This window comes from Brachycentrus maculatus, unplaced genomic scaffold, assembly GCF_059751285.1.
Source record: "Brachycentrus maculatus isolate JH-2025_06_01 unplaced genomic scaffold, ASM5975128v1 h1tg000126l, whole genome shotgun sequence".
Lineage (NCBI taxonomy): Eukaryota > Metazoa > Arthropoda > Insecta > Trichoptera > Brachycentridae > Brachycentrus > Brachycentrus maculatus.
In genome coordinates, this window is record NW_028280879.1 from 385,459 (window position 1) to 409,721 (window position 24,263).

Genomic DNA, 24,263 nt, shown 5'->3' on the forward strand with positions numbered 1-24,263 from the left:
GCCTGTTTAAGTGTTGAACGTTTTGGAGATTGCTGGATAGATGTTCTCACACGCGCATATTTTCCGGCGTTGGTATGGTCCGAGGTCGAACACTCAATTATGTTTTCAGGACCAAGTGTTATAATCGTGTTTGATACCCAATCATGTCCATCACAACTTGCATAGCATCCTCTTTAAATGCGAGAGGTCTTTTTGCCGGACTGTATATGTAAAAAGTTGTTGTAGCTGTCTGTAATCTTGTATTTAATTGTCGTTGTCTTTAAATTAGGACGTCCTCCTCCCAAAGTGACGTGGTGGCGGGACAATGCTCTCCTAGATGATAGTTATGGCCTGCTCCCTGAAAGAAGAACCCAAAACATTCTGAAAATTGATTCCCTTCGAAGGCACCACTTGAATGCAGTTCTGACTTGCCAGGCAAAGAACTCTGACCTGAGCCCTGCCATTTCCAGTTCTGTGGCCCTTGACATGAATTGTAAGTCTGCATTTGAAACCTCAACTTATATCAACCAGGAAAGTCTTCATAAAATATTGAAATATTTTACTTATTAATAAACATCGAAACACCTTATTTTATTTATTGTTTCGGCATTAACTTTGTGGTAAGACATGTTACAATGATTAAAGAAAATACTTCGTTTTTTACCACTTGAGTTTTATTATAGACTACATGTTTCAGAACTTGACTAACCCCTTCCCCTTACTTTCCCCTCTCCTTATTTATAGAACAATTTTATATTTTATATTTAAGTTATTATACAGACCTGAATGATGGAAGTTTAACTTCTGAAACATGTAGTCTATAATAAAATTCAAGTGGTAAAAAACGAAGTGTTTTCTTTAATCATCGAAAAACCTTATTAAAAATACGCACATAGGTATACCTTATAGGATTAAACTACTATTCTTGAATACTATACCGAGATAACGTTAAGATTTTTTTATTTTTAAATTGAAACAAATTCGTTTGATATTGTGTGTATTTATTTTCAAGTGTTAAAGAACTAAATGTTCCGGTTGAATTTATTAAAATGTTACATGATATTTTAAAATTACTACCTTGTCAATACATAATTTTCACAATTAAAACTTTTCCTCGTTTGGAGAACATGGAGATATTATTACGGCACGGTTTGTAATGGGAAAAGTAGTAAGTGGTAAATACAAACCCGACCGGAAATAAACATACATATTTGCCATTTGTTACAATTAAATAAAGTGTGTATATTTAGTTTACATACATACTTAAATATGTGCATTTTGAATATTGCGATAAAAATCAATATCCTTTTATTGAATTTAAAATAACTTACATATACTAAGAGGCGAATCATTAATAGCTTTTAAACGTAAAAGATGATAGATGCCTGAGCATCCGAGAGCTTACGAAAATGTTAGGTCATAAGCCATAAGATGGTCAGATATAAAAGATGCTACTTCTCAAATTAAGACGCTTTGTATTTATTGATGTGTGTATCATTCCTAGGGCGGAAATTCAGTTGTCTGAATAAATAATTATATTAAATTGAAATCGTTTCATCCCTCAAAAGATGATTTTCAAAATAGGAAAAAAAACGTTCAGTTATAAATAAATTTTTAAAATATTTAAATATAAATACATAAATATATTTTTATTTACATATGTAAGTATGTATACATACATATGTATATATATAATAAATATGATTCAATTTGGAGTCATTTAAATTGCTTTGTATCTTCACAGTGAGGCCGCTCTGGGTAAGGCTAAGGGGTGAAAATAGACCCCTATCGGCTGACAACACCTACGAATTAGAATGCGAGGTCGTTGGTTCAAGACCACCCCCGACTATTACATGGTGGAAGGGAAGTGTAGCAATGAAAAATTCACGAGATACGGTAAGATTTTTTTCCATTAAAAATATATGTATAAAACGGCAACAGGAAATTAAAAAAAACTTATAACTTAAACGATAGTTGGCACAGAAGTTATTCACACAAAGTAAATTTTATTTTTTCATTAAAATAATATTTATTGTTATCTGTACATATATATATATATATATATATATATATATATATATATATATATATATATATATATATATATATATATATATATATATATATATATATATATATATATATATATATATATATATAAATATATATATATATATATATATACATATATAATATATATATATATATATATATATATATATATATATATATATATATATATATATATATATATATATATATATATATATATATATATATATATATATATATATATACATATATATCGACGGCCCCTACGTAAAGTACTCTAACTACAAATCTGTTACAGGAGAAAGCTTGGAAGATTTTCAACGTATTTTTTTTTATTAATGAACGGTTTCATCTGAAATTTCAAACTAGTATTATACATTAAAAACACGATAAAATAGTGTTTTATATAGTTTTAAAACTTTATGCTTTGTCAAAATTAAGTAGTTAGCGTTTTGGGAGTTCAGTTCATTTCGAAAATTCGAGGTAGATAGCGTCTTATACGCCTGAAAACTAGGCGTATTTTTTTTGTTGTTGTTTATTTATATTTGTAAATAACGGTCAGTTGATGACGTACACCAAATATCTCAAAATTAACAAAAATGTAGTTAGAGCACTTTACGTAGGGCACGTCGATATATACACGAATATGAACTAGGGATAATTGAAAAGATTAAGAAGAGATCTTTAAGGTGGTATAGACATGTAGGGATATTGGATAGTGAGAGAATGACAAGACAACGAAAGTTAATTGGGCGAATGTGAACGGGGAACAGAACGAGGACGGCCGAAAGACTTCAGAATTTAAAAAATGCACGATCAAATCAATCAGAACAAAAAATCTGGTGGTTTCGAAAGTCTACGTAATCAGAGGGCATGTATGACTACATGTGTGTATGCCTGGAGAGAAGAGCATCCTCTCTGCCTTGCCCTGCTGAAAACATTTCATTCTCATTGTCATTCTTATTTACACTTTAATCTTAACTTACTGTTATATCTATTTTATATTACATACATTAAAACACGAAATGTAAAAGATTGGGTTTTTTTCATCGGTGAGAATACATGAATTTAACGTTATTTTAACGTACATACATAAAAATGACAATTCCATAAGAATAAAAGACAAAGCGTTAACGATCATTTTCGTGCTAACATACATACATACCGCCAGCCTTTTGTGTATCTCCAGTGGCAGCGGTATGTTTGGTTTCGTTTTTTGGATAGGTATACAGCCAAACAAAAGTACTCGACACAGGATATATGTCCCTGGAGCGTCGTTTGGCTGGTGAACAATAGGTCAATTATAGTTTTACTGCCGCGAAGTTGAAAGTTCTTTAGGCGTCGTATCGTAAATATTTACTTACATAAACAGCATTAATAAATCTGGAATGTTATATTAACACGATTTTAACACTTACCTCAAAAATATAATAAATACATTAAATAAATGCAAAAGACATTGAAAGAAGATTAAATACTGGGAACAGAGTGAACCGTGTATTGAAATTAGTTTTTAGCTATTATAAATCTGGAATGTTATATTAACACGATTTTAACACTAACCTCGTAATTCATGCATTTAATAAATGCAAAAGACATTGAAAGAAGATTCAATACTGGGAACAGAGTGAACCGCACATTGAAATTAGCTTTTAGCTGTTATAAATCTGGAATGTTATATTAACACGATTTTAACACTTACCTCGTAATTCATACATTTAATAAATGCAAAAGACATTGAAAGAAGATTAAATACTGGGAACAGAGTGAACCGTGCATTGAAATTAGCTTTTAGCTATTATAAATCTGGAATGTTATATTAACACGATTTTAACACTTACCTCGTAAATACATACATTTAATAAATGCAAAAGAAATTGAAAGAAGATTATATACTGGGAACAGAGTGAACCGTGTATTGAAATTAGCTATTAGCTACTATAAATCTGGAATGTTATATTAACATGATTTTTACACTTACCTCATAAAAACGTACTTTCGCTGAATGCAAAAGATATTGAAAGTAGAGTAAATAAGAAGAAAGAGTGTTGACCAATATCACTAATCTGTTTTTGGTTGGTTGGAAGATATTGCTTTTTAGCAATAAGCCCGGCAATGTGCTTATTTATTTTCTTTACATGAAATTTAAATAAATAAATAAATGCTGGGAACACAGTCAATCATCCTTTCAGCGAATGCTAAACCAGTCCTGGTTCCAACCTTAATGTACGCAAGTGAAGCATGGAGTTGGTAAAAACAGGATAAAAGTAGATTAAATTCAGTCGAAATGTGATCCCTTATATGAATGTGTGGCAAAACTATGAATGTAAGATGTTCGAATGCAAGGCATTATCGATAAAATTGAGAAATGTGTTGAGTTGGTTTGGACATACGGAAAGAATCAGCGAAGAAAGAACAGTAAAACACATTTATGAATCGAATGTAGCTAGATAAAGGAGTAGAAAAAGACCGAACAAAACTTGGCATGATCAAGTATGTGAAATATTTGTAAGTGGTAAGGTCGGGAGTTGGAATAATCGGTAGATATGTATGAGGAGATGCATGAATGTGGAATAGGCGTAGATTGTCTGCGAAGATAGAGTGGTGTGGCTTTCTATTCTCTCTGCCTATCCCTGCTGTTAGTTTGTTATTTATTGAATGTAATACAAATTACCGTTATTATCTGTTTTGGGGAACGATGTAGCCAGATATAAATGATATTAAAGAACATATGTAACTTTGATTAATACAAATAATAGGAAAAAATCGCGGATGATAATTGGATAATAATTTTATATTACGACTTTTCCCCGTGATGAAATAAAGTCAATGGAAGAAAAAAAATAGTTTTTTGTATTTTTTTAATTTGATTCAGGATGATGTCCTTTTGTATTTCATTAATAAATTTACTAACTTACATCTAGTAACTTAAAATATAATAATTTGATTTTTATTTTCGACATTATAGTCAAGTGCTGATGGAAACATAACCATAAGCGTGCTGACGTTTTCCCCAACCATTGCTGATGGTGGGAAATTTCTCTCATGTCGAGGAGAACAAAGCCACATACCAGATAGTGGACTTGAAGATGGTTGGAAATTGGACATTCACCGTAAGTAAAACAACAAAAAACGACTCTCGGTTTTCTCTCATGCTGGTATTGTTTGTTATTTTATTTTGTTGTATTTTTTTTTATTCCTTATATTAATTGTTTTTTTTTAACCTTTTTTTAAGTTCGCCTTTAAAACAATCTATATAAATCAAACAAATTACATTCAACTACAGAAAGAGCATTAGATTACAAGACGATAAAGGCAAAGGTATTGTCTTTTTTTTTTCGTTTTATTTAAATTTAACTATATTTTCTGTGAATTTGAATCCTTCTTTAGATCTTTACATTTTTTTATGGTATTTTAAAAATTTTAATTACCTACATATAGGAGTACGTATATTTTATATTATTTATTTTAAACTTACAGTACTTCAGAACTTAAGTATTGTATATTTATTACTGCTTTTTTTATCATTTAAAACATACTAGAAAGAGAAGAACACTCATACTATTATTATTTCTGAACAACAGTGTTGTTTTTTTTTCTATTTGCGAGTTTAAGTTCGCAAATTTTGTATTTTTTTATCTTAAAACTTAATACAAAAACATTGAAAGCATGAAATGATTGATTGATAAAACGTAATACGTTATATTCGTAGATGTCCCTCTGGTGTATTCTGAATTGGGGAGCAGCCTCAACTTGTCAATGATCAAAGAATCTGCAGACGTATATTTCGAATGTAACATCAAATCGAACCCCTGGATTTATCAAATTCGCTGGATGCACAATGTAAGTAATAATCAATGCATATTAATATAATAAGTTTTGAAAATCATTTGGTATTAAGAAAAAATATTACACGCCCAATACGTATATGTATATATTATATTTAACGCACTCACAACGTTACATCCGATTTTTTTGGAAACACCCTTATCCTTTCATATTTGACGGATGTTTGAAAATCAAACATAATTAAATTCTTTTTTCTACTTTCTGTTATCTGCGCCCAATGGTGCGTAAGACACTGGATGTATAAGTATTGTTATCTCGATCGTTAAATACTCGAGGCTAGGTGATCAACACTGTCCTAGGCGATCGGGATAATATTAAATAAATATAATTAAAAAAAACACATATTTATTTTAACCCTTATGGCAATCGAAACTAGAACCCTCAGAACAGTGCCCAAACAGTGTATCCACAGCAAAATTTGTTGGACTGAGTATTACGTATAAAATAACATTTTTGCCAACACAATTACTTAATCGGCTTTCAGTTTAACGATGAAGATAAGTATAAATAAGTAAATAAATAATACGGATAATAATTAATTATTAATGAGTTATACGATATCCCCAAACTTGGGTATTATTGTCTCTTCCATCTCATTAATCATTAATGAATATTGCTAGTAAAAGATACTCCGATAGGATTATACTTTTATTCAAAATAATTCAATTTGCTCCAAACAAAAATGAAATTGTTTTTTGCCCTTCGATATAAGTTTATCCTATTTGACCATTTAAAAACAAATAAATCAATTTCAAATATTATTTCACATAAATATGCCGTACAAATCAGACACCATAATGAAAATATTAGAGTTTAAATTTCACAGTATTGTGTATTATGCCAGACCTTTATTAATTCACTTGTCACTGGCGCCAGAAAAGGGGAAGGGGAATAATGTACAAAAATAAATTTGTATTAATTTACAATTTTGTACATTCCCATACCTTTTCCAGTAAGTGTGTACATCCATGTGTATATATCAGTGTCCGAGCGATAGTAAAAATACTGATGTCATATAATAAATACATGATAAACATGCAATTGTGTCGCCTACTTTCAAAACCCGCCAGATACAATTTTATAACATTTTAAAATAAATACTCTATCGGAATCTCAATTGTGGGTTTTATTGTTCAAAATATTTATTTACTTGAAAACCCTGCTAAAAATACTAAAAAACAGCGTTGTATTTCAAATTCCCATCTATTCATGAAATTTGCCTTCTGACCCATATCGGCCAGTCAAAGAGCGGGGATAGGTCAAAAATTAAGATGACGTCATTATCGGTTTGTGTTTCATGTTTTTTTTTAAACTGAAAAATTTCTTAAAAAATGGGAACATTCTCTATTTTATAACATTTTATTTAAAGATAGACGAGTCTTTTTAACATAAATGTTTCCCGGAGAATTTTGCATTTTTTGGAAAATCGACTTACATGGATCTGGAAAAAGAAGGCGACACAATTCATAGTTTTAATTCTTTACTAACCGTTAAAAACTTTATATGTAATACGAAACGAATGTTTGAAATCTGTTCTGACGAAAATTATCAAACCCCATTAGATTTTAAAGTAATCATAATGAATTTAAACATTTTTTTCTTCCACATTTGCAGTTTCAAAGCATGTAATAGCTTTTTAAAGGTCTATTTAAGCTTACATATTTATAGTATACTGATACAAAATTAATTATTTTTTTAATTACTTAAAAATGTAAAAAATATGTAAAGTATGTTTATTTACTCCTTTTAATTAAAATATGAATATGTTGTTATATGCCTTTATTCATATTTTGGGGTAATCATTTTTATCCCCTTATTTTATTTTTCTCATAACATGTATGTATTTAAGAAAAAACAAATATTAATCACAACTTCATTTCTGCGAAATTAAAAAATGTATTTATAATATTTAGCGCGTCACATTTACTTATTTATTCCCATAAACTCGTATTTTCTTTCATCCACTCTACTCATATTGACATGTGAGTAGGAATGGATGAAAGAAACGATTGAGTACTATATGGGTGATCAATATATGCAAAAAACATTTCACTCAGAATATTTTGAACACTCAATTGGTCATCAGTATTCATGAAGTTCAATGTCACGTTAATGCTGCATTCTTGCAAAGAATAACCCATATTCTGTAGAACTGGATAAAGGACAACTTTTTATACAAAAAATGTGTGTTATTAAAATGAAAATTTTATTGCGATCTTCAAACTGTGCGATAATTTTGTTGGAGAGCGAGACTGAAAATTAATAAAATGACCGATATTATAGGTGTCTTTACTTGAAATGAATCATTTATAGTTATTTTTATATGAAAAAATATGGAATTCTGAGTATCCTAGGGTTTACGACTAGAAATTTGGCTGGCTTTAATCACTTGTCTTACGTTGACCATTCTGCTCATTCTCGATCATCCATATTGCATTATTTTTTAAACCTGTAAATATACAATGAACTCGATGAATGAATAGATTTGAAAGTATTGCTAATGTGGCGCCAACAGTCGAGAAGTTTTCAACCATACTTACTAATTTATCAAAAATTGTACCCGCATTTGGAATGTAACAGAGACCGTTTCATTAACTAACGCAAAATGTATGTTCAATAATGGGCAGAATGGTGAACGTTACACAAATGTATAAAGTGATTGCTTAAGCTGGACGAAATCCAAGTTGGAAGCTCTGGGACATGCTCAGACTTTCTTTTTTCATATAAAATGTTTCATATCAAGTTGAGATACCTATAGTATTGAAATATCATCCGTGGGGTGAATAATCCAGTATTTCATATAATAAATTATAATAATATATTTTGGATATTAAAAGCATTGATAACTTTGTGGTATGGTAATAAAACACTCTCCTTACCATCCATTTTTTACTTTGTGCGATACCACTTTTTTTATTTATTAAAAAGTGGTATTGCACAAAGTAAACAATGGATGGTAAGATGAGTGTTATAATAAATTATCACAACTGAGCGAGTTTAATATGTGCCATATTTTTGAAATTTTCTGATGTTTTTCGTTAAATCCTGAAAGATGTAGTATTATTGATTTTTTTTCCAACTGTAATCATCAAAATAACAATGAAGGTGTGCTATTGAACAGGGGGTCCAGTTGTACAATAACGTCATGGATGGCACCCTGGTCAGCAATCAGAGTCTCGTCCTGCAGAACGTGAACAGAAGCCGATCGGGACTGTACACGTGTGTCGCCAGCAACAGGGAAGGAGACGGGGAGAGCAACCCAGTACAGCTGGATATCAAATGTACGGACACTTTTCTATATAATAATTACTTTATCTTACATATTACATGCTACTTCTCCCAATTGTAACCTAACCTAACTTATCATTACCTAACCTAACCTACCGCATATTTCCTAATATTTTCTCCCGATCTCATTTTCTGTTAACTTAGATGAACCTAAGAGGGGGATTTAAAATCCCCTTAACGCAACATTTCACTAGCTAACTTGATAATCATTAGAGCAATTTTATTCATATTTTTGTGCTCCTTATTTTACTTTTGTTTACTTGGGAAAATCGGAGCATTTTTTTGTTTTTTAAATACTCAAATCTTTAATTTATTGATTTTTAAAGGCGTTTCAACTTGATATGAAACATGTTTGATTTTTACCTTTTTTATAAAAGAAGATGGAAATCTGAGCATCCTAGAGCTTACAACCTGACATTTGGCTGGCGTAAGCGTCAACTTTACACTTTTGTGTAACGTTCACTAGTTTGCCCATTTTTGAACATTAATGCTTAAAATCAGGTCGTAAGCCCTGGGATGCTCATACTTCCATCTTTTTCATAAAAAGGGAAGAATGATATGTTTTATATCAATTCGAGATACTTTTAAAATTCAGTATCCGATGTAATAATAATATAATAATTGTTAATTTATTTCATTTAATCCATCGATACTTGGTCGAACGATTCTCGACCTCATGCGCTGTTTTTGTTTACTCTTTACATTTTTTTTTATTTGCACTCTAACTCTCACGCGTTACAATTACGTAGAATCGAGACAGCAATTATTATCTGCATTATTCCAATCATTCAGGCTAAGATATGCGCAGTTCATCTGCAAACATGCCACTAACTGGACGTCGGCGTCGTTTATTTCAAGCTCCGTTATTACATACAATATTTTTATGAATACCGTTGGGGTCTTTGGAATACACCTTTCGGAGCATGCCTAATTTTTATATCTGAAGTGTGAAGAAGGTTAATAGCTAATTTTTCAATCTATTTTCGTAATTCTTTTATGGCAATGTTTTATCTAACAAAACATCATGTCATATTTCATAATATTTCCATCCAATCTTATCTGTTCGCTTACATTTAATAATCTGCTCTTGTATAATAAATAATTGTTGTATAATTAATAGAAAATATTTTTCATCGACGTTGTGCTTGAACCTAGTCTAATCCAACATGCCATCCGACCCAGACTTACGAAATATAACCATGAATATATGAGAAAGTAATCAAATATAACATAACAAAATAACATTACTGACCTTTAGGTCAGTAAAGGAAACTATTGAAATTTCAGGTGAATGTAATACTGACAACTTTTATTTTATAAATGTTTTGTATTAATCATATGGTTATTTCACAAATACTTTGTTTTTTGTAAATTCAAGACACAAAACTAACTAACACATATAAAATATTAGTAAATATCAATCAAATAAAAATAATACACCTTAAAAATGAAACTTGAAAGATTAGGCTTGTCTGTTAAGGATTTTTCGTGTGCGCACGCTACTTGCCAGATGTCCAAACTATAACTGATATTTCAAATATGAAAAATCAAAATATTGACAGTAAAACATTGTCATCACATAACACAAGCATTGCTGCAGTGTTGGCTATATTAAAAATTAGTAATAATTGAACCAGTGTCTTATTATTTGTTGTTACTTTGAAATAGGTCAGTAATAGGGGCTAGGTCAGTATTATGGCCACAAAACCTTATTCTAAATCTTTAACCTTTAATAACAAATCCTTGCCTCGTCAAACTAATTCCTTTATATCTTATTTATTCATAATGTCTTATTTTCAGTAAAACTTTCTGCATATCATTGTGCCAACCCAATACTAATCAATCCGCAACCATTTGACGCAGAAAATCAAGTGCTATTATAACGACCCAACAGAATCATGTTTATCGTAAACAAAATTTCTAAGCCTCTTAAAAAACATACATTTCATATTTATATTCAACTATTCATACCTTAATTCAATTAACAGATTGGTGCACAAACAAATAAAATCTCGTGCAGCACAGTACACGTGATAAAAGTGAGAAATTTACAGCATGTTTACTAACACAACGCGTTGTCCTCACTGTTCATATATAGCGTCAGACGTGTGCACCTACTATACGCCCATGCGTGAAATTTCTCATTCTATCGCTTGCATATTTGTGTATACGTAGCTCTCTTTTGCTGCACTCCCGTAGCATCGGAAAGTAATCCTATCTTTCTCTTTCTCTCTACGGTATATCTTGATTTTCTCTCACGTAACGAAATGTACCTAACAAATATGACGTGTCCTTGAAAGTTCACTCTCAATTCTTGTCAAATAAAAAAAAATATCTACCAATTCAAAAAGATTTCTTTACCCGCCAAAACAACTGATAGTAAACCTTCCATCGTTCTATCAAGCTATTATGTATACCTTTAAAACTAGCCAGGACCCTTCTCCCCGAGTCTTCTAGCATCTAACCGAGTGTTGCATCAAACTAACTTATGCGTTTATATAGGCTGATCCTAAAAAAAATGACGAAACACTAACGTCAAAGTGAAGTTTTACCCTTGTAAAGTAAAGTGAGTGTCTTTGTGACGAAGGCGGTGTTTTTAAAGTGTATGTTTTGCTTTTATATAAAACTAAGTACAAACACACATTTTGACTCACTTTGTCCATCGAACTTTACGAAATCTTACATACAATCGACTGACCTAACTGAACAAACTTATTCAACCTTAGCCAACCTTACTTAACCTATAGTGGATATTCCATATTTAAGAAAATACCATAAGTGAATTATGAACTAATTATATGTCGAATAGTAACAGTTATCCAAAATTACTTAAATGACTTTGGAAAAAATGGCTTATTTACAAATTTTAAATATTGATGTACGGATATGTTCAGATAATAAAAATGTTAGCCCCAGTCAGGCTGAACTGTTTTGACTGCACATTAATAACCGTTGGTTTTCTGTACGTAAAACAAACATGATTCACAGTATTATAATATACAATATAATACAATAAACTTTATTGGGAAACTAACATTTTTCATAATTACGTATAAAACAAACATTCCCCACCGATGAAATTGAATTTTATGAAACTTTAAAGATATAAAGAAAAGTTGAAATAAAAGTTAAACTCACGACATTTCATTCATGGTCATATTGAAATACCATGCAGTTTTTATTAAATTTAAGAGATGCTATATTTGGAAACTTTATATATTTATATGTATATATATATATATATATATATATATATATATATATATATATATATAATATATATATATATATATATATATATATATATATATATATATATATATATATATATATATATATAATGTTTCCCATTTGGGGGTTACTTGTGAACACAAAGAAACAAAGCAGGAAGTGTCCGTATATCCTTAATACAGACACAAACACGTCAGAGCGTGCCAAGATGCCAATCAGTCATTTGTGTACCGAACTGGAATGTAGGGCTTACTAAAGCCACACTTAACCAGTCGTTAGTCGCCCCTGTATAAAATTAAGCGATTGAGCCCCAGAGTGAGAATTCGCTCTATTAGTTAAATTTTAAAGAAATATTCGGACATGATTTGATTTTCAGTGGAATACAGGTCTCATAAATATGATAAACAAGATTTAATATCATCGATAATTCAGTAATTATGAGTGGCTTAGATAACATTTACAATTCTACTTTATATGTAGTTGGCAACAACATTTGTCAAATTTCAAAAAGATTGACGTATATTCGCTACAATTGAAATTAGTCAATTAGCAGAAACCGATAATTTTATGCCTGTGAGATTATTTGAATGATTTTTAGAGAAATGAAAAAAAAATTAGAAAAATTTATGAAGACTCTAAGAAGCATATCAGGCAAGAGTCTTCGAGAGAGAATAAGAAACGCCAGAATCAGGGAAATATGCGAGATCGAAGTTGTCGTTAGGTGGAGAAGGCAACGAAGGAGATATCCATACTTTCGTGTTCCCATCTCAAAAAAGACCTTGTAGTCGTTGAAATATCGATATCATGATAAAACTAAGAACGCTAGAAAAATGTATTTGCTCACACTTCCGAGCAATTCAATATTTTTCATATTATTTTTTTGACATCTCAACAAAGATGAAGAATAATATGAGAGTATGGGCATTTGCGGGGCTTACGACCGTCATAGGCTGCTCTAAGTGATTACCTTATACACGTGTAACATTCACCTATTCTACCCATGATCGACAACTATATTATTTAAATTCTTGAAAGTTCCATAAATATATATGATCCAATTACGAAACATCAATCTTGAATCACTAGAATTTCACTACAGACATCTATTGGTGAGAGGAAAAGAAAAAGCTTTTTTTAATATATAATGGCGTTTCATATAAAATATATTGCTTTTGCCAATGTTAAGTTAATTAAATAATATTACTTAATTATAAAATATGATAGACTTATTAATAATCTACAATATAAATTAATTCCGTTCAATTTTAAAAAAATAACTAAAAGTTTGTAGATAATTGGGATCCTGCCCGCCAGGATGAGATGGATATCTGTAGGGAGGGGAATACGCGGGGCCAGAGTTTTAAAAAAAGTTGGCATTTGGTCATTTATTGGGCAAACAAAGAATATATGGTTAAGCTTTTTATTGAGCAGAAACTCTTTAATTAGTATGTGAGGTCCGAATCCTGGATTATAATCACATACATGAGAAACGCCAGAAAATATGATTTTTGTTTTTTATTATTTTGAATTATAATTATTTAAAGTGAAAAAAAACTCCTATAACTTCTCGTGGTTGCTATGTTGTATTAACCTGGGGCTAGTCGCCATATGAGCAATTTGCTCAAATAAATCCAATTTATTGAAGATAATCCAGATTTGTGAACGAGTATTTGGACGCACTCAAAATGTTGTAATTATGTAAATAATTTATTTGTCTTGAGCAAATCGCTCATACGGCGACTAACTCCAGGTTAATACAACATCGCAACTATGAGAAGGAATTAATTTGTACGTGATAAATAGTTCAATGCGCGCTCATTTTAACTTACGCCTATTAGATGTTGACGTTATGTTTCTCTTTCCCCACACTAAGTAGTATTATTTTAGCGACTCTCTTATCCCTCTATTTTGTAGTGATAAGATCGTTGTTCATTTCATAACACAATTATTTGAACCTCTTCATTTATCACTCTCTCCATTCTTCTCCAACATCACAACTCTAGTGAGTACTATATTCCAGGCATGTCGCTCACTCCTTTCAAGAACGTCATATTTCATAAATCGTCAATATTCAGTTGTGCATGTTTTCGGAATGCCTAGAAAATGTACTATATCCCAGCAAAAGCGGCATATTTTTAACTTAATATTTACCCGGTACAGGGCAGAAAGTGTTGTTTTTGCATTTGAAGAAAAGGTATTGTTTAATTCAGGTTTTACCTAAAAAGATCAGTTGCACAGTGAAAAATTCAACAAGTGGCTTTATATTTATTTTTAAAACATTGTTTATTATATTTTTAAACTTTGAAAACGATCTCCTATAAAATCTTTTTTTTTATATATGACGTTGTTGAAAGCAGTGAGCGATGTGTCACTAAGGTTTTCTTCCTTATTTATTTATGTTTTATATGCCTATTTATCCATTCCTATTCTGAACCTTGTTATTCCAGTGCATCTGCAGTCCTCAGTCATTGTGCTGTGTAGATGCTTCACATTATGTTATTCTTAGACAACTTATACTGATCTTTTTTACTGTTACCTATATATGTTTCATTGTTTATTTGTGTAATTTTCCTGTGACTGATTTGGTATCTTATTTATAAATATTAAAATGACGTTTGCATCCACCAAGAGATGTCACAGTAAAAACTCTTAATATTTCAATTGACTTATTTTCATGCCATGCGTCTTTGCATTCATTTATGCGACTTGGGTTTTCTTTTCTCCGTTTTAGGGATATCTGGTTTACATTTTTTATTCAAAGTTAAGTTAACTTGTTTGTACGGTTCAATTTATTTTCACAACAGGTTGTGGATAGCGGAATGCGAGATGTAAATATTTCAAGCGACTTTTTTACTGTTTTAACCCGCGCTTACCCACATCTCTCATTCGAGTGATCGCTTTTATGGCGACCCTCTATCTTATTATCTTACAATGCGAATGTATCGTTTACCGCCCGAAAATAACGAGAGTAGACCTCTTTCTCTCACCAGATAAGTGTTCCTTTGTTTACAGTCGCTCCCGTTTGTCGTCCTGGTCAAGCGAAGGTGATAGGGGCGGCGAAGAACGAGCCGGCCAAGATCGCGTGTGAGCTGGAGGCCAACCCGACGGCGGTGAACTTCACTTGGAAGTTCAACACGAGCGAGTCGGAGCTGTCGGACATACCGCCCTCGCACGTCGCGGTAGATAGAGCTAGAAGCGTGGCTCAGTACATCCCGAGGACGGAGGCAGATTTCGGAACTTTGCTCTGCTGGGGAGAAAATGAAATCGGACTTCAAAAAGATCCGTGCGTATACTCGCTCACACCTGCCGGTAATATATCCCATTTTCTATCTGCACTCCCTCGTTTCTAATATCTCTTTTCCTTACTATAAATATTTCTTAATTATTTCTAGGTAAACCAGACACGCCATTAAACTGTAGCATTACCAATGAAACGGCCAACTCGCTCCAAGTGGAATGTGTGGAAGGATTCGACGGAGGACTTTCTCAAGAGTTCTCCGTAAAAGTGCTTAGCCTTTCCGGCAACAGAAAAGTCGTGAGTGAAATCACCGACAAAAAACCACGATTCTTTATCAAAGACCTCGAGAGTGGAAGCGGATACGAGGTCGTCGTTGCAGCTTTCAACAAAAAGGGAAACAGCGACCCCTGCACTCTTAACGCTCTCACTCTGAAATCTGCTGAAAAGCACATTGGTACGTTGACTACTTGCGCTATTTAAAGAAATCAGTAAACACGAGTAGTACCTTTATAGTACAACAACACACTTGTCGGAAAAACAGAATTCAATTCTTTACCACAAGAAATGAGGACGGAGAAAGATTACGATAAATTAAACGGAAATTGTTACAATAAAATATTTAACTTTTGTTACAATAATTTACCAATTTGATTCCTTTCCATTTTTGCTACACCCATTGAATAATTTTCAAAAATCGTTTTTACTTTAAGTTTTACTCGGTAAATACCGCTATTTCTTAAAATGTATTGTGACACTTGTTTCTATGCTTCTGCATCATTTTCAAAGATCGTATGGGAAGCTAAGTCTAAAAAAGTTGTTTCCTTGATTGACTGAAGTATATATTTAGACACACAGCTATATATTTGATCATTAAGTTTTATTAATCTTTTTATTTTGCTTTTTTTAATCGTACTAGCTTCAATAATTTCATTAATTGATTCGACAGTCACTTTGTGGTAAAATCTATCCATTTTTAACTTAACTTTTTTTCTCTCTTAATAATATATTACTTCTCTCTTAAAATATATTACATGTTGTATACTTGATGATAGAATAATAAAATTTAGTTTTAACAATTTTCAAATAATTAAAACTAAATATAATAATTAACCCATTTTCGATTAATTGGTTATTGTTGTAATTTCAGTAGTAGTTACCTACATATTTCCTTTGAACAACTGAATGAATACGTTGAACCAATCTACGAGTAGATGTCAACAATATTTCAAGGGTTTCGAACCAATAATAGTTTTTCTCTTTTAAATATGTTACTGGTTCGAAAAGTACTTACCTAAACATTAAATTATTATTAATTATCCGTTATTTCTTAAAACAAAATGGATTTTAGTACAGTGAAATTTTTATTAAGGTGAGGCCCCATTAGTGCGATGCGCTGCGTTGCGTCGTCGCAGCGTCCACTGCATAGGGTTGACGCGGTGTTAATTTGATTATTAATCGTGTGATTGCAAAGTGATCAGAATCTGGAACTCAAAAGCTCCAGATTGTCGGATTTAGGAATAGAATTAAGAAGGCGTAAAGGTTACAGGGTCGACGCTGCGACTACGCAACGCAGCGCATAGCGCTAATGGGGCCTCACCCTTAAAGTCGAAGTCTACTGTCACGCGTTTATCAAATGCATAAATATGTTCGGCCTACACAGGCATGTTTTTTTCAGCGTACCTTCCTGCAATACTGCAGTTCACACCGGTGATGGGGGCCGTCGTGGGTGCTGCGGCCTCCGTGCTCGTGTGCGTCGCCATCGTCATGGGGGCCCTCAGGAACAGGTCGGGCAGGGGGGCGGCCAAGGGGGGCGCCACCGGAGCCGAGGCGGTCTCGGTCTCCGCCGAACCGGGCATGCCCCTCGCGCGACAGGAGTACGACGCCAGACCCCTGCAGGCCCTGCATAGCCGAGACGATACCCTCGAGAGCGTCGAAGAGAAAAACCCGGACATAATTCCTCAAGGTAACAATACTTTCAAACTAACTTATGGCGGGTTGTGGTCCCGTGGTTAGTGTCGCGGACTCTTAAGACAGAGTTTCTCGGCTTGAACCCACTCTACCACATTTTGATACCCAATTCTTTAGTGAAATAGTAAGAAATTGAAATAAGTGTGTAAATAATTCAAACACAAATATTTCTCTTTATTTTAAAAAGAAAACTAACTGTAGAGGTCCTCACCAAAAAGTTACAAAAAAACATAATAATATTAATAAAATATCTTGAATGATTATCAAGTTAGCGAGTGAAATGTTGTTTTAGGGGGATTTTAAATCCCCTTCTTAGGTTCAACTAGGTTAACAGAAAAGGTGGAGGTCCTCAACAAAAAGTTACATTTCTAATATTGCACAAAAAATCCTTTAAATGCAAATCTGTTATGTTTACTTACTTCTATCGAAATCTAAATTAAAGTTGTGACGAAACGTGACCAATCCTATGTTAAACCATATGAAGTCATTAAATTGCACCAAAACGTAACAATTTAACAAGCTAGAATTCCTAATTGCTTACTAACGTAAGTGTATATGGTTCAATTTCGAAACATAATAAGTAAAATTAAGTGTAATTAAAATAGCGTGTAAAATTATGAATGAAAATTAAATCACATTTTTATTCGCAAATGTTGTGTTTTATCTCCACTAAGGAGTTGATTACATAAATAAATCAAATTACCGGTTTCCCGACATAGAGTCCCGGTTGCAACCCTAATGAATGGAAGTCAAGCGTGGAGTTGGCCAAAGAAGGATGAAATGATATGAAAAATAACTGCGAAAATTGGAGATAATCCAAGTTTGTGAACAAGTGTTTGGACACACTCGAAATGTTGTCAAAAAATATTATTAGCTTTGTGTATTTGTTTACTCAGGTGGCGACGACGAATATTCAGAGGAAGAAAGAGCCTTCGAGTACTTGAACCGCGCACCGCCTCGAATGTACACCGTGTCCGGCGGCCCGCGCCCGAGAGCTCGCGACATGCCTCTACCGCAACAACTCATTCCCATGGCCAGATACTCTTATACTTGCGACAGGACAGTAAGTTCAAATAATTCCCATACTTTACGAATCACATTCATCACAGCATCGATACTCAACCCGCGGCCCCCCGAGCTTTTATGTGCGGCCTTAAACATATTTATTTTCAGAAAGATTTTAAAAACTCTGGCATTTTAAATTCCGTACATTCGTTTCAACTTTGATTGTCATTATGGTCCACATCAGGTCTGGTATAAGAGTGTTGCTATTGCACACGCTAGATTAATTCCACAAGTACCTACGCGTGCACAGACAAATATTGATGTGGAACAGTTTGCTGATAAACGATATGTACTATAATTTTTTGGTTTTCGTTTTATTTAATTCTTTTAGTTTATTTTTAAATCTCAGAATTGTTTTCTAACGGGAAGGGGGGTTGGGGCCCGCGTAACTTTAATAGTAGGTACAGGAAACCTCTATCTATCGTTTTTAAAGGGACCTATCGAAATAAACTATGAATGCGGGAAAACAATAAATGCGGGAAAACAATGAATGCGAGATTAAGAGGTCGCTACGCAATGAGATACGATCGAGTAATGATACCGTCCTCTCAATCTACATTACAATTGTTAGGTCAAAATTCTAAGAAGAATACAAATTTTAGATGCAAATAAATGTACTTATTTAAAAAAAATACATAGCTGAAGAGAACCAAAAAAATATTTAAGTTTATGGCCCTGTAAACAATTTATGATCGACATTACTTATTTCACTGTTTTATTTCCATAAGTCAACAGTATATTTTCAGCTTTGTATATAATTTTTTTTTGGTATAAGTTATTCAATGTGCGTAGTGGAAATTTTTCAATCTTTCAAGAAGTGTGCATGCTTCTGAAAATGAAGGTACAGGCAGAGGCTCATCTTCATCAATATCGACCTCTTCTGTTGTATCCGTCAAATGTAACAAAATTGGAAAGATTGTAAATAACAGAAACAAAAATATGAAATTTGGAGCGTAATTCAAACGATGAATGCGATAAAATGATAATAGAGAAACGATCAATGTGATCCATTTTTGTATAAAATTAATCTGGGGTAGAAGAAATAAACGACACATCCGGGAAAACGATTATTCGAGGAACGATAGATAGAGGTTTCACTGTATATGTATGTGGCCCGAAGAACAAAAAGGTTGAGTAACATTGCATTATCTACAGCAAAACCTCGATATTACGGACGAATGGGGGGAGTGGGTGTCCGTTAAAGCCAAAAGCCTGGTATATAAAAATAGGTTTAAAATAAATCAATCGATCTTCGTTTTCATGATGCTCTATACCTTTGATTTGAGTTGTAGAGTACTAACAGCTATTTTTTTGTTAAAGCAACAGATGATGATGATGCAGCCAGTAGTGGACTTCCGCTTCCGCCAGGCTCCAGCAACAATAGAACCCGAACGCTTCTGACAAGAAAACTTCTACCCCGGAAGTTTTAACTGAGAATTAAGACCCCCGTCATCATTGACAAAAAAAAGGGTTCAATTCGCGGCAGACTGTGTTTCTCACAATTCTGAATAAAGAATACCCGGATAAAACAAAACTTATTTTACTGAAAGGGCAAAGAAAGACTTTAAAGTTTTAATTTTTTTCAAAACCTAATCATTGTCGACTTATAAAATGAAGTGTAGTAACGACACCCAGACTTTTGATTAACAATATTATTACCGTGTGTAGGGTAATTATTTATAGGATTAACGTGTAATATTCAATTGCTTGAAATATGGACTCTGTGCTAAAATAGGAAATGTACTTTAACGTGTGACCCAATAAAATACCCCTCACATACTTCATATTATTGTACAGGTAATGTAGTTATTTATATTAAGGTACTGGAATAAAACATTAAAATACATGCATACTTGCTGTACATTCATTTATTATTTAGAAACCCCTTGTCCCATTTCTCAAATGTATCCTGTACAAAGGCAATAATACTTTCTGGTTAATTGTTGTTACTGAAGCCATTGTTAGGGAACATACTGATGTTATACATATCGACTGTCACTCACACCATCGATCAATTTTACACTGCTTTCATGACACGCGATAAATACCATCAATGCATACGTATTGATTGATGGTATAAGACACAATTTGTACACAAATATATAATTTTCCCAATACAAAACATTTACTTGAAATTGAATATAAGTGATTTTACACCCCAATTTTATTTAATATTCAACTGTACTGGTCCCTGAAGCGCAGGAGTGATCGATCACCTTGCCTTCATGTAAGTAACGATTAAGATAACACTGCGTCAATACGATGCAGTGCCTATGCACTATTGTTAAGTGTTAGTAGATACATTTACTGAAGAAATTATACGTCTAACAGGTCTGGAAAAATTTCTTTCATTAAAATATTACTAATTGTACCCGGTATTGCTGTAGCTGTCTGGTTTAATGAAAAAGAAAGAAAATTGAAAGCACATACTACTAAAATGATTAAGTTTACATTGCTTGTAAAGCAATGAAAATATAAAAAATTCTAGAAACCAACAGTGCAACCGGAATGATTCAAAATACTTAGTGACACCAGCTGTCAAGAAGCAATCTGAGACAACACATTTTAACAACCACCTCTATGAAACCATCATTTCTTTTATTCCAACAACCCATAGCAGCACACTGCCACGAAGGTATTAAAACGGGCCAGTGAGAGTTAAACTGAAAAAGAGTAAATACAACAAGACTGAAGAAATGATAAGGGCGTTCATTAAAATAAAAAAACACGTTTTTTGAAAAAAATATTTAATAAGTAAAAGTGTTTAGCAAATACATATACAGAAATGCATTACATATAATATTACCTAACTTATTCAAAGAATAATAAAAAAATACTTAATCAATTGACTAGCCAGTACTAGTATGGGTATGCGTTCCCTAAATTATTATTAACATTCTTATTTAACCAATCAAATAAAATAACCTTTAACAAATCAATAAACTCTAATGTTTTAGTTAATATAAGTATTTAGTAATAAAATTTCTGGATACAAATAATATATATAAAGAAGTTGAACATTAAATATAAATTTACTTATTATTAACTAACATATTCAAACAATAAAATAGAATATCCTTTAACGAATCAATTAACTAGCTAGTACCAGTATGCGTTCCCTAATTTATTATTAACATTCTTATTTAAACAATAAATTAAATAAACTTATCAAATCAATTAACTAGCTTGTACTAGTATGGGTATGCATGGTGGAATTCCCGGGCCGGGATGTATAATCAAGTAAGTCACAAAATGGTAAAAATGAGATTTAGTGAGTGGTCCGTCCGTCCTAAAGTGAGTCCTAAGATTCGATATAAGAAATGTGCGTAACATAGTCATGACAAATTTTTCATCTTATGGGGTGTGTACACAGATAAGTCCCGTGCGTAATGAGATAAGTCTTCTCTGGAAGGGCCTACCTTACTACTCGCGGCAGTGACAGGAGCTTCCAATGTACCTTTTTGTGATTTTGTGACAAAGTGTGAAAATTATTGTTAAATGATGTCTAAGGGACAAAGACTTGTGGATATGGTGCCAAAAAGCCAAGGATATTGTTACATACCGCACGAGGCTCTTGCAAACAGAGAGGCTAATGATATCGCATCATGCCTGTTTAGGTACATAACAACCGTTGACGTATTAAAGTATTAAGAATGATAGTATTAAGCGCATTATTATGTATTCTGATACATGTGCAGGTCACAATAGAAATAACAATAGGCATGTAGCTGTAACGTGCATGATGGCATCGGTATGTTCGGCCAATTTACAGACTAATTTTTGTTCTAACATCCTCACGATAGTACGAAATAAATTTGTGATGTCGCGAAGAAAAATCCATTTAAGGTTACGGGAATGACGTGCGCAGAATCTTTCAACTACTCGGAACTCTTAAAAGGGCCATTGCAAGTCAAAAAAATAGATTCAGATGAAAATAAGTTTGTTTGGAGAGACATAAAGTGGCTGCGATTTAACAAGAATGAACCGAGGATTATTCAGTTTAATGCAACTCTGGATAAGGCAGCTGCTATAAAAAAATATCATATTTACGTCGAGGCATGATACTAGATTTGGAAGCCAAGAAATCATACACAAGACCAGTAGCGATTACTATCATACATATCCCCATATTACAGGGAATTCCATAAGGCACTCGAGACTGATCCGAAACAGTAAGGGATATTTTACCCGATACCATCGAAGAACCTCACGGTGAAGGTTAACATTTTATTATTTAAGTAAAATTAAGTATGGTAATGTAATAACAAATGCATGTTCTTTTGTTTAAAAATAAATATTTTTAATGAATGTTTTACTTAGTAAATACCACTATTTATTAAAATCGACTGTGACACGTGTTTCGATGCATTCCGCATCATTTTCAAACACCGTATGTGAAGCTAATTCTAAATTTTAGAGTTGGGTCCTTGGGACGTTGACATTTTCATAAATAACTTAGAGAATGAAATCTTTAAGTCTAAGCATCCCCTACTCGAATTTGTAAAAAACTGGTTCAGGTACGTAGATGATATATTGGTAATTTGGAAAGGAACAACAAGACAATCGGATTCCTTTCTCAATTTTATCAATATATTTTAACGATAAAATACAATTTACATTAGAAAATAACGGAGGTAAACAAATCAATTTCTTAGACCTCAGTTTAGAAATGATAGATAAAAAAATTACTTTTGATGTTTACCGTAAGCCCACACATACAGATACTGTAATTTCCTCTTGTTCAGCCCATCCACTTAATCAAAAACTAGCTAGCTTCAACTCCATGATCCATAGAGCACTACGATTCCCATTAACCGGATCCACGCGGCTCGCATAACCGTATGTGTTTTAACAAAACATGCCCCATACGCGGCTGACATAAGCGTTTGTGTTTTTACATTGCTCCAAGTTTCCAACCTCAGTTTAACTTAGAGGGATTTTTTCATGGTGTGGAAATTTGGATAAAATAATACGTCAATCCTTGGCCTTATGACATCTGTTGAAATATCTGACTAATAACTTGTAACATCACAAGGATAAATAAAAGAAGAGATCCCTGATTTTTCTTGCGGTCGGTAATTATTCCGCGCCATAATCATGCCCTATATCTGTCTCACTCTCGATGCTACGCATCGCCAGTGGGTAAGAGTGACACACGATGCGCACCATAATCATGCCGTTAAGATCTAATTTGTTTATATTACGATATATTTCAAGAATAATGTGACACACGTGTATTATAGAGTACCAAAAAGGCACAATAATCCCATTGAACGTTTTTGTTTAGGAAAATAAATCGTTTCTTAACTAAATACATGATAAAAGTAATCATTTAAAAAACGGCAAAATACCGCCGCGCACGGGCGTCTCTTAGGAACAAAGTTAACGCGGTTAAAAGGTTAAATGATAATAAGTTCAAAAGAGAAATAAATACAAATAAACAAATTGCTTACAATAACGGTCATAAACCAAATATAATAGACGCGATATTGGCGCGTAAAAATAAACAGAATTTAACAAAAACATTTCTCTACTCAGCCGATACGTATAATGAAAAAGTAAAAACCAACTGGAAAAGAATCATTTACATAAA

The 24,263-nt window shown here is 32.6% G+C and overlaps 1 protein-coding gene across 3 annotated transcripts in view; it reads left to right on the top strand.

The window, feature by feature from the left end:
* LOC148309360 (neural cell adhesion molecule 2-like) overlaps positions 1-20,522 on the top strand; it is a 100,109-nt gene extending 79,587 nt beyond the window's left edge. The window contains exons 6-15 of one of the 3 annotated variants that reach the window (XM_088260178.1): positions 269-472; positions 1,724-1,875; positions 5,000-5,144; positions 5,744-5,874; positions 9,002-9,161; positions 15,412-15,708; positions 15,792-16,091; positions 17,298-17,600; positions 18,502-18,668; positions 19,991-20,522. In XM_088260178.1, coding sequence (XP_088116304.1) covers positions 269-472; positions 1,724-1,875; positions 5,000-5,144; positions 5,744-5,874; positions 9,002-9,161; positions 15,412-15,708; positions 15,792-16,091; positions 17,298-17,600; positions 18,502-18,668; positions 19,991-20,071 — 1,940 coding nt within the window. In that variant the 3' untranslated portion in view covers positions 20,072-20,522. The remainder of the gene's footprint in view (positions 1-268; positions 473-1,723; positions 1,876-4,999; positions 5,145-5,743; positions 5,875-9,001; positions 9,162-15,411; positions 15,709-15,791; positions 16,092-17,297; positions 17,601-18,501; positions 18,669-19,990) is intronic. The other 2 variants (XM_088260179.1, XM_088260180.1) reach the window with 2 other exon arrangements.
* Positions 20,523-24,263: the final 3,741 nt, after the last annotated feature.